Below are 17,767 nucleotides of genomic sequence, written 5' to 3' on the forward strand. Positions count from 1 at the left end.
TTTGAATGAGAAGGAAAGTAGGTTTTAGGTATTAGGAAGAACTTTATTTAGGTATTAGGAAGAAGTTGTTTCCTGTGAGGGTGGTGAAACACTGGCACAGGTTGCCCAGAGAAGTTGTTCATGCCCTATGCCTGGCAGTGTTCAAGGCCAGGTAGGATGGGGCTTGGAGCAGCCTGGTCCAGTGGAAGGTGTCCCTGCCCATGACAGGGGGATTGGAATGAGATAGTCTGTAATGTCCCTTCCAACCAAACCATTCTGTGATCTGAAATGTTTATGCCGAATTCTCCTTAAATTACTGTCTCAGTTGGTTAGGTTTTTATGAATCTCTGGTTTGTTGTTTTTCTTGGAGATTGCTTTGAAATAAATGCATTACATAGTGATTGTTTCAGCTGAAGTCAGTAATTTAGTATGCAGTGTGACTGCTGACTTACTAAATATAGCTCTCAAACTGAAATGATTAAATAAAAGAAAACTTTTTTTTTTCTTTTATTCTCTTAAGTGCCTTGAAAGAAATTTCCTCAGGCTGGCACCTGTGGAGGAATCTAAAAGCTGGAATCATGCCTTTCCTGAGATGTTCTGCTTTGTTTTTTCATTACTTAAATGGAGTCCCAGCACCCTCAGAAATTCAAGGTATTGTCTGTTTTATATTAAATCAGTTTTCAAGACATAAACATTAATGGTCAAAATAAATTACATTTGAACTCTCTTTTCTGAAGAAGCTGATTGAATTGATAGGGTTTGTTACCAGTGCAGCATGATGGCACCATAATGAAAAAGGGGAAAAAAAAATTGGTTGTTTTTAAAATGTATTTTTAAAATAGAGGTAAATGCTATTCTGAATTACTTAGAACAGAGATTGATTCCCTTCTTCTTAATAACGAAATTTTGATTGTTTTAAAGCTCCTATATGGATTGTTGTTTTCAAATGAGACCTGCTTTTGCTTGCATTGATTTCATTCAATCAGCATCTGCTAATAATTAATATTAAGGCCATGTAGGATGGGGCTTTGAGCAGCCTGGTCTAGTGGAAGGTGTCCCTGCCCATGACAGGGGTGTTGGAATGAGATGGTCTTTAAGGTGCCCTCCAATCCAAACCGTGGATTATTATATCCATTATATACTATTATATTTCTGTAAATTCACTGTTACACCCCAGATGATCGATGTTGATAACATTCTTTACTGTCCTCCACATATGGCATATGTAGGGATAGAATGTAAATCTGGAGGTGGTCATAATAAACATTTTAAATATGAAGTTATGAGAATTACACCTTTTTTGTTTTTCAGTAAATGGAGCAAACCAGTTTGAACACTTATGTAGCTATCTTTCCTTGCCAAACAACCTCACTTGCCTTTTTCAAGAAAACAGTGAGATTCTGAACACTTTAATAGAAAGGTAAGTGGTGGTTTTGTGCTTAGTTTTAATATAACAAAGAATCCTGCCCAAGACAGTAGTGTAAGTATTCTCCCAAGAATACTTATGAAGTGAATCACAGATTTTGAACAGTGTTTATGAAGGAGTGTTTTGAGAGAAACCATTTTGGTTTTATTGGTTTTTTATTAGACGTACTTTGGATTTTTTGCTCATTTGTATTTCTATCATCTATTGAAGTTAAAAGCCAATTTTTTTTCCTTGTAGTTGGTGCAATAACAATGAAGTAAAAAGATACCTGGAAGGCAAGAGACATGCTATCAGGTAAACATAAAAAGATTTTAAGGAGAGACAGGGAGAAAAACTTTAATGTTGAAGCTTTCTCCAAATACTTTTTCTGATGGTTGTTTATAAAAACATAATGTCTGTTCTGCTTTGTTGAATACTTAGGTTATTAGGGAGGAAGTGATTTTTTTTAATATTGTAAGAAAAGGAAATATTGCTTAAATTAATAGATTTTAAAGGTGAAGTTTAATATTGGGGTTTTATTTAGACTGATGTGCCATAAAATTTCATCTCATGTTTCCTATTATTTTGTACCTTCTGATGCAAAAAATGTGATGCTGCTAAAAGATGTGTATAACCTTTCTTTAAATATACCAGGCATAGAAGAGCTTTTTAAATTGTCTTTTTAAAGAATCCAATTCCTTCAGTAAAGCCAACACTGAGTTAATTGCTGAAAAGAAAATCAGCTTTTCATACATTTGTTCTTGCTGCACAATTACTTTGAATTCAGAATGCATTTAATACTTAGTGGGCGTAGAAAAGCATTTTGGGTGTTGTTCTTTCTGAAGGCTGGGTAAAAATAGTGGTTAACAATTATCCTAATAATTAGAAATGAATGTGAAGTTCACAGTGCTGTCATTAAAAACATATTCCTGCTTTTTAATCTCCTGGGCTAAATACATAAAGGCAATCTTTTAACATTATACATACAACAAGGCTGTGATAAAAATAGAAATTTAACACTCAATCTGTGAAACACCAGACCATTAACAGAATTTCTTATGCAGTAAGAGGATTTTGGTTGTGTAATACATTTTCTGCCACATGTGATTGTTGGGATCTTTTCTATCTGTTCCTTTTGCTGATTCTTACCGGCTCTTCCCTGGCTTATGTCTAACTTGACAGTAATGATTTCTTTTTCCTCTCAGCATGTTCTTGTACATTGCTTCTGTTACTTCCATTTGCATTTCACAGTCTAATTTGTATTATTTCTAGAATTGAAGATTATTAGAATTTTGTGTATAGTATCTATTACTTTTAAATATATTTCAAATATCTAAGTATTTGATATTAAATAGGTCCTTTACATGGCATGCACATTTCATTCTCTTCAGGGTCCAACTTGAAAGTCAGACTATTTTCCATTCAATATCAGTGACAAAAAGAAAATACAAATAAACTTAAACAAGAGAGAAAAATATTTCTTTATATCTGTAGTGACCTCATAATTAGGTTTGCTAAGAGTATACAAATGACTTGTATTTTCTACCTCAGATTCATAAAAAATAAGACTAAGAAAAGGGGAGAAGGTTTATTTGAGAGATGATATGTGTTTGTCTTTTTATGAGCTACCATTTTACTGGAAGAATGGCAAAAAAAAGGGAAACTTCAAAAAATTAATTACTCCCAGATGCTGTTTAGATGAGTCAGGAAAACATGAATGAGTTTGAAGTCGCTTGTGTATTATTCATTGAAATATGAGTGCTGATTTGATTGCTTTATTCTAGCTATGCAAGAGAATCCAACAAATTAATCGACCTTCCGGACGACTACAGCTGCCTCATTAACCAAGCATCCAATTTCTCGTAAGTTGTGTGCAATTACAGATCACCCCAAAGTCTGCTGCTCCTTTCAGCAGCTGGGAAACCTTTAACCTGAAAGTCTCAAAGTTGTGTATGGCATCATAAAGGGCACATAGCATTTATCAGCCAAACTGCCCTCTATTTCAGTGAAACAGTGAAATGGAAATTTTAGCTGTTAACTGTATAAATGTTCAAAAATGCTTCTGAATCTTTTTACTATCTAGAGTTTACACATACAGTGGGTTTCTTTTTCTTTCTTTTTTCCTAACCCAAGGTGTCCGAAATCAGGTGGTGACAAAAGCAGAGCCCCAACATTGTGCCTTGTGTGTGGGACCATGCTGTGTTCTCAGAGTTACTGCTGTCAGACTGAACTTGAAGGTGAAGATGTTGGAGCCTGTACTGCACATACATACACTTGTGGTTCTGGAGTGGGCATATTCCTTCGGTAAGGAGCTGAACCTCTCCTCTCATTGCTGGTTTAGGTGGTATGTATAGTCACTAAATTATTAGTTCTAGATATGTGATTGCAGGCAGTGTTTTGTTAACAACAGGGTTGCCTAAAAACTGAAGTGTGTTCATCTTCCTGTGCTTTAGTGTAAGGTTCAGAGGTGGCTGCTTTGAAGAAAAAATTTCAAAGAACGTTCAAATTTCATTTTCAAGGGAATTTGTTTTGCCTGTGCATTTATTTCTACTCAAGTATTACAAAATCATGAAGATAAATACTTTGATTTTGTTGCTGCTGTTGCTGGTGAAAACATAGAAATTCATTTTAGTTGTCTTCCTGCATACAGGGAAAGGTTAGATAATGTCTGTTTTCACTTTGGCAAAGATTAATGAGAAGCAAAATTGTTTTATCTTCATGTGGTTCTCTTGAGTATTTTACACAGCCTGCAAATATTAATACATGAATTGACATTGTTTTAACGGTTACTGAGGAGTTACAACAGGAAGAGAATGAGAAATGTAGTTTTAAAAAAATGTGCCTTTAAAAATCTGTACGTGCAGATTATACAGAATGAAAGTAGGTGAGAATTGGAAAAGCAGTGTCTATGAGAGTATGAGACACTATTCACCTAAAAATTAATACCTAAAAATCTTGTCTCTGTTTCTCTCCAGGGTACGAGAATGTCAGGTGCTATTTTTAGCTGGAAAAACAAAGGGCTGTTTTTATCCTCCTCCCTATCTTGATGACTATGGAGAGACAGACCAGGGACTCAGGTAAATATTTTAAAAACTGCATCTTTTAAAGACAGGAATTATAGAACTATCTATAATTAGGAAAAATAACTTCTAATGTTATCTTTTTATTTTAAGTATATAGGTAACATTATTTTTTGACATTGCTGCTGCATCTAGTATCTTCAGGTGTTTTAATGTTAATATGTGGGTTTAGGTCAAAAATATTTCATGGATGATCTTCCCCAGATTAAAAACAGTTGTTCTGAAAACTGCCTAAAGTTAAATCTTTCTAGCATCTGTGAAGTTGACTAGAAACTAAGGCTGAAAATTTCATTTGTGTCTAGTGCATTTTTTTATAACTTGTGTTAATTTAATACCAAGTGGAAATACTATGAAATTTTTTTATTCATTGTAGTAGTTCTTTGTCTTAACTCCTATCTCTGCTTCCTATGTGAGGATCATTTAGGGACTTGATATTGTTAATGCTTGCTATTTCTGAAACTGGCTAAAACCAGAGAATATGAACTGGTGCAACCCAGAGTGGTTGCTAAACTCTGCATTTGGAGTTCTGTGGGCTGGATTTGAGGTTCCCAGAGGCTGGAGGGAACTGTTGATCTGTAAGGAAGGGGCTCCAGACAAGGTAGCACTGCAGGTTACTCATCCAGATACCTATTGATTTGCTCTGATAACAGAATAATGTTAAAGGGTTATCTAAAAATTGTAGTATTTTATAGGGTTATTTGATACTTAGTATGTCACACATGAGTGTTTGTGCTTGGTTGCAGTGTTTTATCATTCCTGATAAGTGTTATCTCCTTTTCAGACGTGGGAATCCCTTACATCTGTGCAAAGAACGATTTAAAAAGATTCAAAAACTCTGGCAGCAGCACAGTATTACAGAGGAAATTGGACATGCACAAGAAGCAAATCAAACTCTAGTTGGCATTGATTGGCAGCATTTATAATGATTATCTGCTGAAGACTGGAACTTTATTAAAGATTTTTGTAATTCAGTAAGCTTTTCAAAGGAGGGATGAGGAAAAAAGTCTAAGGAAAAAAACCCCAACAAACTCAGTCCTGTTATTTAATCCTTGTTTTACAATGTATTTCATAAAGATACCAGTTAACATTAATCAAGTAAACTTCTTTCTGTGTAAGCAAATTTTATTAGTCCTATAATTTGCACTGTGCTTCCTTCACAGAAATGGCTTGGGTTATGAACCTGGGCAAATGAACTTAAGTTTCTGATAAAAAAAAAGAACGACTCTTTTTGGAAGTCTGACTATGATTTTTCACATGAACTGAAGAGAAAAAGACTGCTGAACCAGAAACTAGATAGAGCACAATTGCAGATTGTGTTTTGCCCCTTGCTAGAGTAATCTGAGCCGGTTTATTTATTATTCTGCATTTTAATACTTATGCTGTGTGTACATGCAATGGAATGAAGTAAGGAAGCAAATAATGTAGCAAATGGATGTCTCTGTCTGCATCAGTGGATAATTCACTCTTTCACGTGGTGTATCTAAAAAGGATTTTGTCATTTGTACTCTTGCAGCTTTCTTGCTTCCAGTTGTTTTCTAACTAAAAAAACCTAACACTAGCTTTACAAGTAAAATAATTTAATTTAAAGCTTTTTCCAGAGCATTGCACTCCTTAGAATTATGTAGTTTTTAATTTGAATTTAGCTGGGAAACCCTTTCACTTTCAATTACGTGATTGGTTATTGGTATTCAAGGATTGACATTGTGCTTTAGAAGTTATTTTAAGATAACAATAATATGTAAAAGTCACGAAGGCTAATTTTATGTTAATTTTCAGAAGCACAGAAGATATTTTCTTCATTTTTGTTAACAGTCAATTTTTAAGGTGCAAAAATCCCATCTTTTTGTTGCACATAAAACTGAGTGGTTTCCTCTGGCTTTGCAGGGCCACAGTCACACTGCCCACATTTTTGATTTTTAATTTTTTTTTTCCTGTTGTCCCATCAAGTATATTTACTTTTTGGCTTGATTTAAAGCTCTGTAAAGATGTTTGCATATAGTATATTTTATAAATATATTCTATAACTGCGCAGATTTGCACTTGATATGAGGGTGCCTGAAGGCAGTGAGTTTTCTAGTTGTATGTAATTAGACCTCCATGGTGTCTAAAAATCACATTATGCTTACTGATTTAAAATAAAATCCATTACCTTTCCCTCTCCTATCTTCTGACAATTTAGTAAAATCTTAATTTACATAGTTCTGTTTCCTTAATAGTCTGTGGTTCTTTTAGTTAAGTCTTAATTTCTGACTGTGTCTCAGCCCAGATAAACAATTCCCTTCACTGTCTGCCAGGTCTTCAGTTACACTTGGTCTGACTGAATTGTTCCTATTTTTACAGATTTAATGCTTCAGATAAATTTTGTATATTCATGGTGTACAGGACAGTTTTTCAGACATTCGGTAATAGTATTGAGTGAAGATGTGAAGTATCAAATAAAGAAACTTGGCCAATGTGGATTTCCTTTTCTTACCATCAGTACAGACTGCTTTTGTCTCTGTTACTGTCATAGATTGGGTCATTTAAATATTGCTGTCACTTTTTAGGAGGAGACATGGAGAAGTTGCAGGGGGAAATGACATTTAATGCTTTATCTTTGCCTTTCCCTACTTAAAGTGGTTGACCTACAAGCAATTTTCTGTGCATGGTACTTAGAAATCCCACTTTTTTGGTGATGTTACTATTCCTTTGCTTTTTAAGCTGTGTGCCACAGTTTCAAATAATGTGTAACTGCATTGAAAAACTCTTTTCCTGTAATCATAATATTAAAAAGATGATCAATGATTCTGACAGATTTCTCTGTGCAAACCAAAATACTGACAGCAAGAAGGATTTTTTCTTTTTCCTCTGGTGTCAGAGTTGGATACTGCAACCACAAACACTTGCAAAGTACACAATTTATAATTTTTTTTTGCAGTTTGGTCATTCTTTACTCAAGACTTCTGTTTTCTGATTTGTTTTGCATGTGTTTATATTAATGTAGAAATATTTATATATAACATTGTTTCAGTATCAGGGAAATAATATCTGTAATAAATTGGCTACAACATTAATATTTATGGATTATGTGTGTGGGGGAAGGAAAAAAAAAACCCAAAACCCACAAAAAGCCCTGGATACAAAACTGTCATAACAAAATACAAAACAAAGCTGAAAGCATCAAGTATGAGCTTTTCATGTCAGTGTTCAATAAGTACTTTATAAATGTTGTTTCTAGAATTTTGCTGAGCTTGTTCCTTCAAGTGTGCCCCTTGTTAATCTCAAATTGACAGAAATACCTGGATGTGCAACATCTGCAATTCCCTGGCTATAAGTGTAAGATGATTATATTATTAGTGTCACTTGCTTCAGTCAGCTAAACCTTTCTTGACCTCTACCAAAAAGTCTAATCATCTTTTTAAGGGATTGTAAGTTACATTTTATAAAGGGATAAAGGTTGAGGTGCACATCAGTAATGTTATTTATTTACTCTGTTCATACTAGAAGGTAACATTTTTTACTCCCCGCAGTCTGCCACAGGAGGCTCATTTTTACTCTGCTCAAAGTCTGTAACCAAGATTACAAACCCCTGATGCCTTCTGACTGGTGCAAAAAGCCAGTGCTGCCACAGCTCTCCAACCACTTCATGTGATGTTACAGGGAATTTGGCTGAGATGAAGTGCTTGTGGATTCTCATGACCATTTCCATTTTCAGCTCACCTCTGGTTCTCTGCAGCTTCCTCCCATGTCCCTCAAATCAGTCTTCAGTGCTGATCACTAAGCAAGTAAATTTCATGCCTTCCCGCTTTATTAGCACTGGGAGCAACCTGGACTTGAAGGGTTCAGTGTGCTCCTGCACTGTACAGTTCACTCCTTTTCCTGGAACAGTGGACATGGGGTGAGCAGCTGCACAGACCCTTTTCTGTCCTTTCTCATTCAGTGGGAACCCTGGCCAGCTCTCGTGCTCAAGCCCTGGCTTCTCATTTTAAGTGTATTTTTATTTTTTATTTTTTGTTAAACGATGGTGTTCTGTTTAGAAGTTCTGTCATGAAAATTTTCTCTGGGGTCTGAATGTGTAGAGGAGAAGCTGGATGCTCAAACCAACTTCAGCACTAAGTTTTAATTAAGTCCCCCTGTTTTCCTTTCTGGAAGATTAAATTGTACAAGGGGGATTGCACCTCAGATTTCTTCACAATAGTGTCGTGTCATGATCAACTGAGTTTTCAATCAGCCTCTCCTCTGCCCTGGACTCTCCTCCGCTCCTTTCTAGGAATTCCCTCCAGCAGGAAGTGGTGACCCTCTCTTTGCATTCTGCTGTTGAGATTACTGATTATACAAGTAAAATATGACAGTATTAAACAGTTTAAGCTTGAATATCAGCCCCTGTGGAATTCTGCTTGTAACTGGTTTGCATCCAACTGTTCATTGCCACCCTCTGAGCCTGAAAATCCAGCCAAGATTCTGTCCACCTTGCAGTCTGCCTAGTTTAAATCTCCCCAAATTGGTTATGAGGATGTCAGAAATCATATTGAAAGTTCTTCTAAAGTAAGACATTTGCTGTACAGAGAAGGTGTTTTACAGCAGCAGAATATATAAAAATAGGAACCTCTGGTAATAGCAAAAGATGCTGGGCTCATCTTTGTGGGGTTCTGTGGGTCTTGGGAACTGAGTATTTTTGTATTGGAATCAGCTTAGCTTTTGTTGAGCCAGTCCTGCATCACAGTGGGAATGGAATGGTGCTTTACTGGCTTTAAAGGAACTTCCATAGGCAGGCATCTCCTTCTCTGCCATTAGCTGCTCAGTTCCTCAGCTCTGTACAGTGTTGATTGCCCCAGAGTTCTTGATGCTGCATGGAGAACCTTGCAGACTTCATGGGAGCAATGCTGCATTCAGTTGTTATCCAGGCTTGCCTTTTGCAGGACTGCTTCCAGGTGCTGAAGGAGTGGTGCAAGGCAGGGAGCCTTCCAGCCACCCCTCTGCAGGCACAGCTAACACTTTACAGTGTGGCTCTTCTTTCTCTGGATAGCTGGTTCAAGCTGTGTGGAATGGCTTCCGCTTCTCAGGGACAGGCACACAAAGGTTGCTTAGCAGCCATGGGAGGTCTTACAGGCAAGTTGTCCTTTGGGAAATGTCTCTCTTACCATGAATTCTTCTTGCTTTGGTTTTATTTTTTTCCTCTTGGGATTTGAATGTGGAGGAATTGGAGTAGAGTTGGTGTTTCTTTTTGGGCTGTGCTCATGCAAATGCAGGAATGATCTCTCAGGAAGAACTTTGTACATAAGTATTGCTGGAACAAAAGCTGTCCATCTGTTAGTGACTGAAGGAAGCCACGTGTATGCATGGATAGCCCACTTTCATCTCCAGTTGCTGATAAGCTCAAGTTATGAGTGAGCTTTGCCCTGAGGGAGTGTCATTTGTTGGTTTGGAGAACTGGCAATGGCTGATGGAAGGGCATCACTGTAAGCCTGGGATAACTGTAAAAAATACTTGCCTGCTTGGCTGCTGGGACTGCAGGGAGAGCACACACCACAGGCAGCTCTGGAGCTCCAGGAGGAGCTGGAGTCCTCCTGCCTCTCCTTGCTGCCAACCAACAGTGCCCATGGGGGCTGAGGATTCTGCTGTTGTGGAAGTTTGAGCTGTTGGGACAGGGAAAAACTTGGGGGTCCCAGTCTTGGCTGAGGCTCTCCATCTGTCAGTGCTTTCCCTCAGACCAGGTTCTGGAAATCCATCCACTGGAAAACTCAGAGGCCTGACTGAAAGTCCCACAGAGCTGTGCTTTTCAGAGAGTTAAGCAGCTTTTTCCAGTAAGGGGAAGAAGGGCTTTAATTTTCCATTTTATTTCAAGGCTAAGGGTCAGGAGAAATAGTGATTCCTGGTTCTGTTCTGGGAGAATCAGCTCTCTAATGGCTAATTCAGGTGTGACTTTTATGCAACAGCATTGAGCTAATTTTGTTGATATTACTGTTTGTCACCATAGTCATTGTGTGTTAGTGAAATGTGTTACAGGCTGATAGAGGAATACAAGCTGCAGTAAAATAGTTCAGGTTTTCACAAAGCAGAGCCCTGTGATTACCACATATTGGCCATGCCTTGTACCCCCTTGATCATGTCAGGAGTGTTTTGATGCTGCTCAGTGCCCCTTGTCACCACCAGCTGCCCTGAGAAGTAGCTGAGTATTTATGATGTATTTATTTATGAAAGCTCAGTACTATAACATCCTCTTATTTCACCTTGAGACACTATAGAAGGGCATGGTGATTTCTCTTATTGAAGTTCACTGTAGCCACCCCCACACACCACCCACACCAAGGGGTCTGTGTGCCCAAGCGGTCTGACCAGGACTAGGTGCAATGAGGACAGGAGGACAGGAGCAATGGCTTTTGGACAGGTCTCATATTCTTTGGGATTCAGCAGGACATGTGGGGCTGTGTTTTGCTTCAGTATCCTGCTTCACCCATCCTAAATCTCAAGTTAGGCTGCCTGCTGTCTTTTCCTGTTTGGGATGCCTTGGCTGGTAGGTAATAACATGAAGAGGAATGGCACACAGCACACACTCTCCCTCTCGTTGCCAAAGCACAGGTCTGCTGCTGAGAAGGCGACTGTACCACGGCCATTTGGAGCTCAGGCTTCCTGGGCTGGGTGGAAACAACACATTTCTCAGCATCTTCCCACTTTATTGCTGTCAGTCACATCCCTTGTTATCCATACATGCTGTTCTTTAAAGGCTTGCTCAGTTATTTCTTCTGCTGTTTCATACATGTACGTTTCTATTCATACTTCATTCGTGGCAGTTTTAACATTTCTTCTACAAATCTTTGTTCCACAGATAAAAACTGCCTTGCATATTTTTATCTTGAGTCTTTTGCATATTCATCCTCTTTTTTTTTTTTTTTCCCTGCTCTTCTGCCACCTTTCCCCCTCTCTTGGCATGCAAACATTAGATGCCCAAATCTTACATCTTTGATGGAGAGATTTGTCAAGCACTCCTCTCTTGGAGGAGAAAAGAAGAGGGAGAGTATGAGGAGTTTCGCAGTGCGCCAGGTGTAGGAGCTACGAAATGGCAAGTACTGATCTTCGTCTCCATGACAGCAATGATTAAATGTTACTTTTTCATCAGTTTGTGAATATATATTTTCACAGTCTCTTTTCAGACAGCGTGAGCTTGGAGGTGGTAAGTTTTCCAGCTTGTCCTTTGCGTGGGTTCCTGGAAGGAAAGCCAGACTGGGTAGAGAGCCCTGGGCAGGGTGGGACAGCTGAGCTCAGGTTAGGGATGGTGCCTGTGCAGACCACTGCGGAATATTTTAGTGACTTAGAAAACCTGAGTGTTGATTTGAAATCAACCATGTATTTGAGGAACAACGTGTGAAATGTATTTCTGGACTTGCAGTACTCTAAAGTGTGGAGGATGGTAAAGTGTGTTAATGAATAGGAGAGAAGATTATATAAAAATAACAAGGGCAAGGGGATCAGCAATGTGTTCACTGATGTAATTCACTGGTGTCCTCTAACTAGAGATGCCTGCATTAGCAAGGTGCTCTTTGCTCCCCGTAAAGCTCCAAGAAGCCTTGGAGTATTTTTGCAGTGATTGTATCAGAGTCTTGGAATGAATGTGCAATTTAGCACCAAATACACTAGAAGAAGAAAATAAATCTGCAGTAATTGCTAAGCATCTACTTAATGCTGTTGAGCTAGTCAGGCATCTCATCTGTGTGTAATAATTCCTTCCAGGTCATGTTTTGGTAATTCATAAAGTGCTCTAATAGCTGAAAGCTTGGAGCATGGCATGAACTCTGAAACAAAGAACTTTGTGGGGTTTTTTTTCTGTGTTCTACTTTGTAATGCAGTCTTTAAGATCCAGTCTGCCAGCTTGAACAGGATGGAGCTGAAAACAAGGAATTTTGAGTTGTTTTTTTTCCTAATGGAGTGGTAAATGATCTACACTAGCAACATGTGTGTCACTTGGAGCATGCAGTAGTACAGAGTGTTCAGCTGGGAGGCTGGAGGTAACTGCTTCTATTGCAAACATGTGTGAGACAAACATTTCTGAGTGGGCAGCATTTCAAATCGTTGGGCAGATGTGGAAGGGCAGTTATCCAGGCATTGCAAAGTGTCACATCCATTTAGGACAGCAAACCCAAGACCTCGTGGTTGCACAGTGGGTGCTCAGGGTGCTCACCCTGCTCCAGGCATGGCTGCTGAGGTGCACGAGGTTTCCAGGGCTGCAGCAGCAGTGGTTGTGGTGAGACAAGGAAGGGGTTGAATCCTGCTCTCAGTGATTTGGGATCTACTTGTAAGCCTTCACCAGTGACAGAGACCTGGAGCTGGCTAAGAGGTGTTTGAGGAGGGTGTGTGGCCCTGGGAATGTCTACCTGTGTAAGCAGCACTCCTGCTAGAGTGCCACCTTGCAAAGAGGGAGGGGACAGAAAGTTGTTTTCTCCCACTGGAGTCAGGGAGATGGTGTGGCAGTAATTATTTGAAATTTAGACATGCCACTGCAAGTTTTTCCCTGAATAAAATGTTTCCTGAAATGCATTTGATCCATTTTTAATATTGCTTAATCTCAAAAAGAATCTAAAATACTCTAAAATAATAATAAAAAAAACAACTTTGAGAAGTAGAGAATAAATTGGAATTTTAAGTCCTGATTACATTTAACATTCTGGGGAGAAAACAAGAAATGCTCTCAGAATTTACTTAAAATATGCCCGCAGCAACATTACAGAATCAATTTTACTTATGCTCTTGATTAATTTATGTAATTAATGAAATATTCATTCATACAAAATTGTGAATTCACCTTGTCCTTGTTGATATGTCCCCCCTGTGATTTTGTAATTTTTTTATCCTGGCTTGTTTTGTGTTCTGGAGAAAACTCGTGTAAATGGGAAAACTCACACCCATCTGTCTAAGGCAGAGCTGTGCCACCCTCTGGACAGGTTATTTGGGTGGCTGGGAAGGCAGGAAGTGATTTGTAAGAGGAAAACTTTGTGTTTGGGGACTGTGTGTGCCCTGGAACTGATGAACACAGCCAGAATCTCCTTCCAGCCTGGGTATCCTGACATTGCTGCCTGGCTGGAGCGAGGGCTCTGTGCATCTCCAGCTGGGGAGGACAGCATGTCTTTGGTGCTGCTGTCAAATTCTGCATCATTGCAGACTTCAAAGTGACTTCTGTGGGGTTTTTTTTCAAGAACTAAACATTTTCACCCTATTACCAAGGGAGTCAGTGTGGGGAATTGTGTGCCTGAGATTTTGTGCTTTGCTCTCCTTCTTTCATCACCCTCCAGCTGCAGTTGTGCCTTTCCAAGTTCCACATGCTCAAGTCTCCTCATTTCTGCTTTGCAATGCCTGACTCTGTTTTGCCCAGGGATGTGGTGCTTGGTTGCCTGGTGCAGGGGGGGTGCATCAGTCTGGTGGCAGGCTGCAGACCTGCCCTTTGGTCCTGGTTTCACTGTTTGACTGGTTCCTCTGATTCCTGCACCACCCTTTGCTCTGGAGAGCTTGGAGAACAAACTGGAAATGTACTTCCTCGTGGTTTATGGACTATGCTCTTGGTAGAAACAATCAGGCAGGAGTAGTTTGCATGTTCTTTGTGGGGAGCTGGTGGGATGAGAGGTGGTAATCCTGCTCAGCCTCCCTCTGTGGAGCCCTCCCCAGTGTTAGGTGGGAACTGCAAAAAGGGGTGTCTGTGATGGAGAGTCAGCAAAGCTGAGCTCCAGGCCAGGGTTTCCTCCAGCTGTCCCACCTCACAACTGTGCTTTGGATTCAGATTCAGAAATACCTGTGAAATGACATGGCAACGCAAATGCAGGTGCTTTGAGAGAGGTGTTTTACTACTTCAATGTTTCAGCCAGTCACTGAACACTATAGGTCTGATATAAATCAGAAAATGGTCCATGTAGCCATGACTTCAGATTTTAGATAGCAGCATTGCTGTTGCCAGAAATAAATTTGCCTAAGCCTGTGCCTTCCCCACAGGGGGCTGTTATCACATGGCTCCATTCTATTTTTCTGGCCTTATCTCTTAATTAACTAATCTCTAATAATGCTCTTTCTTTTTTTTTTTTTTTTTTTTTTTAATAAGCATTTGTGATCCGTCCCCTTTTTCCATTGAGTATGCTAAGAACAGCATTGGCTTCTTTCACAAAACAAGCAAGTTGGGTGTAAATCAGGAACTGTTTTGCTGGGATCCCTTTTTCTTTATATCAGCCTTGAAAATCTTCCCAGCCCATCAGTGAGGAGGCCCGTGGTGCCTGTGAGCCCAATTTAGCATTCCCATGCTCTTTGCTAAGCTGCACACTTGTATTTGTGTGGTATTACCAAATGCCCAAGCCCATGTAATGCATGGAGGCTAATCTTATCAATTGTATTAAGGCTACTTAGGAACTAAGAGCTTTAAGGAAGCTGTTTATATTTCCTCCTTTAAAGCACTTTAGTCAATGTTCTGTGTCCCTTCAAATAAATGTCATCGCTAAAATAATGTACTTTTTGTCATTCTCTTAAAAGTGATATTTCTTAAGGGTTGACACTTCAAGGCCTTGGGCTGACTCTGAGGTCTGGGTACTTGGATTTAAGCTGCTAATCCATATGGAGGTACCTAAAAAGAAGTGGCCTGGTTTGCATGAATTAAGTTCACATCCTTCTGAAGTTTATTAGTTTGAAAATCAGGGCACGGCTCTGGAAGTCGTCGGATTGCTGCAGGGAGATTTGACTTTGTGAGCTTTAGACTTAAATTTAAAATAAGAACAATGTGTTCTTTTGAATGTCCATTGCCAGTTAGATTTAAACAGGGGGAGAAAAAGGGGTTATAGACCCAGCTGATTGTCAAAGACCTTGAGGATGTCAGTGGTTTCACTGGTTCAGCATGACCAGAACATCATGTTCATGGCTGTGAAGATGTTTTAATTCTATCTGCTACAAGAGGATGCTATTAAAATAGCACAGCATATTTTGTTTCTAGTAAGAAGCAGGTGATTTAGGGGTCTGCTTGCACATCCTGAGCTTAGCTGTGAAAAGAGGAAGGTTTGCTTTCTCTCAGAGCATTATATAGAGGTGGAGAAAACCTTCCCACATATAGGAACACGTAAAACAGATCCAAAAACTGAAATCAGAAGGAAAAAGTCAGCAGTAATGCAAATTTAAGAAATCTGTATTAAATTGTATATATTTAAACATTTTCTTTAAAGAGATCTTTACTTGCAATAACATTTTAATGCCTAAATTTACATTTGCAGTCAGCAGAAGTATCTTTATCTAGAACAGCATTTGCAGTATCACAAGTAAGTATGTGTAAGGTTGGACGAGTGATATATTACATGTAATATTGTACAAAGCAGTCATGTTACAACCTTGTGGTAACCATCAGATGTCACAAAGATCTTCATCAACCAGGAGGCTTTATTTTAGACAGCATTAGCCCACACACTCTTTGTCCCCTGGTTCCGGTACTGTTTTTCATAAACCTGTCTCAGATGGTCTCTTTACCTGCCTGACACCATTGCTCTGGGAACTGGCTTCTCCAGTGTGGCATTGAAAGAATGGTTTGAAAATTCATTATGTTGCCTTAGCAATAATCTGATATAAACCAGAAACCACGAATAATTGGAGAGTCCTGTCTAAATTAGTGGCCTAAGCCAGATTTCTAGGGCAGCAATAAATCTAGAACTCTTTGAAAAGTCAGTCTAGTCAAATAACTGGTAGAGATCACAGCTCGCTGAAGCCTCCCAAGGAGAGACTGTAATTAATCCTTGTATCGCAGCTCCTATCCACACGTGACTCCTCTGAAAAGCTCTTCTCTGGTACATGTGGCCACATCGTGTGCCACCCACAATCCTGTTCTTCTCTAATGGCCAGCTGAGAGGGGCAGCTGGCCCCAGTGACGTCCTGCTGAGCAGGGAGGAGCTGCTCTGGCTGGTACAGTTCTGTCCCTCAGCAGAGCAAGAGATGATAGGCTGTGGTGAGTAGCAAGTTGGCCTTTTGTCAGTGCCCTTGTCCTAGTCTTGTGCACAGAATAGGAGAGTGACTTTTTAATTCATTATTGTAACTAAATTCATGACCATAACTAAAGTTGAAAGCTTTGACCAGCTTTGAGAAAGTGAAAGGACACCACAGACACCTGTCAAAATCAAGCTTTGCGTGCAGGTGGCCTGAAACAGCCTGGACACTGAGATGGAAACTACGGCGTGATGTACGGACACATCCCTGCTTGTCCTGCCTTGAACTGATCTGTCCATCCTTGAAGGAATTGGGGCAGGAGCTGGAGGAGCTGAGTGCTGCTGGGGCAAGTGCACAAGTGATTAAGAATGAAAGCCAGGGGGCTGTGCTGTGGTGATGCAGCTGCAGACACTGCCCCCTTTGAGGGCTGGCCACCAGCCAGGGAGAAGGGACCCACTGAGGAACCTCTCCCTGGTACACCCCGAGAAGGAGAGGGTTTGCGCAGCCAGGGTAAAAGTAAATGTGGTGCCTGGCTTGTAGGGAGGGACTGAGGTGTCTGCACTTGTTGGTGCAGGGGGCTGGGACTTGTTCTCTCGGGGTTCCTTCCCTTTAGCTGAAATTATCTGGCAGAATAAACTCAAGATGATGCTCTGTTCCCTTATTAGAGGCTGCACGCCACAGCAAACTCTTTCCATGTTTTATTCCAACTTGAGAACAGGATCCTCCAGCTATGACATTATGTTTGGAGAGATGCAGCATATGCAAAATGTGCCTTCCCTTCGATTTAAAAGATATAATGAGGAGTACTCCATCACTGATAAAGTAAAATATGCTCATTGGGGATTGATATAAACTCAGTTTTCCCTGGCCTAAAAAGGTGAGGCTTGATGTACTTGTGGATGAATGGTATCCACTTTCTAGGCCCCTGGAAAACATTTAAAGTGTTTGGCCTGGATTTGGGTCTGGATTTGAGCTTGTCTTTTTATTGCCTTAAAAATAGTTGGGTTTGAATATCCTGGAGCAAGTTATGAGATGACATACTCTGTATAATGTCCAGAGTAACCATAACTGGCACATGCTCATAGCCTGGATTCCATCCAGTAAAAGATGAATCTTCTAAGCTTCCGCAAAGAATTTAAACTCAAGGTGAAGCGTAAGTCTACAACACATACATCCAAGATATACAGCCTGCAAAAACCCCTGAGAAATAACCCCCCTCAATCTTATCTGAATGTTGTTTTTATGATGCTTGGCTGCTTCATTAAATTACAATTTTTGCTTAGTACATTAATTCTCAGCATAAGTTTGCATCTTGTTCTATGTACGTCTTAAAAATACAGCAGAAAATACCATTGCTTAGCACATTAACAAAAATCACATATGAGAGGTTTGT

The 17,767-nt window shown here is 39.6% G+C and overlaps 1 protein-coding gene across 2 annotated transcripts in view; it reads left to right on the forward strand.

Annotated features, from left to right (window-relative positions):
- UBR2 (ubiquitin protein ligase E3 component n-recognin 2) overlaps positions 1-6,917 on the forward strand; it is a 55,128-nt gene extending 48,211 nt beyond the window's left edge. For both annotated transcript variants that reach the window (XM_009091030.4, XM_009091022.4), the window contains exons 41-47: positions 500-630; positions 1,291-1,399; positions 1,643-1,699; positions 3,169-3,246; positions 3,518-3,688; positions 4,360-4,461; positions 5,246-6,917. In XM_009091030.4, the coding sequence (XP_009089278.2) occupies positions 500-630; positions 1,291-1,399; positions 1,643-1,699; positions 3,169-3,246; positions 3,518-3,688; positions 4,360-4,461; positions 5,246-5,387 (790 nt within the window). In that variant the 3' untranslated portion in view covers positions 5,388-6,917. The remainder of the gene's footprint in view (positions 1-499; positions 631-1,290; positions 1,400-1,642; positions 1,700-3,168; positions 3,247-3,517; positions 3,689-4,359; positions 4,462-5,245) is intronic.
- The last annotated feature ends 10,850 nt before the right edge of the window (positions 6,918-17,767 follow it).

This window comes from Serinus canaria, chromosome 3 (genome assembly GCF_022539315.1).
Source record: "Serinus canaria isolate serCan28SL12 chromosome 3, serCan2020, whole genome shotgun sequence".
NCBI classification, from domain to species: Eukaryota; Metazoa; Chordata; class Aves; order Passeriformes; family Fringillidae; genus Serinus; species Serinus canaria.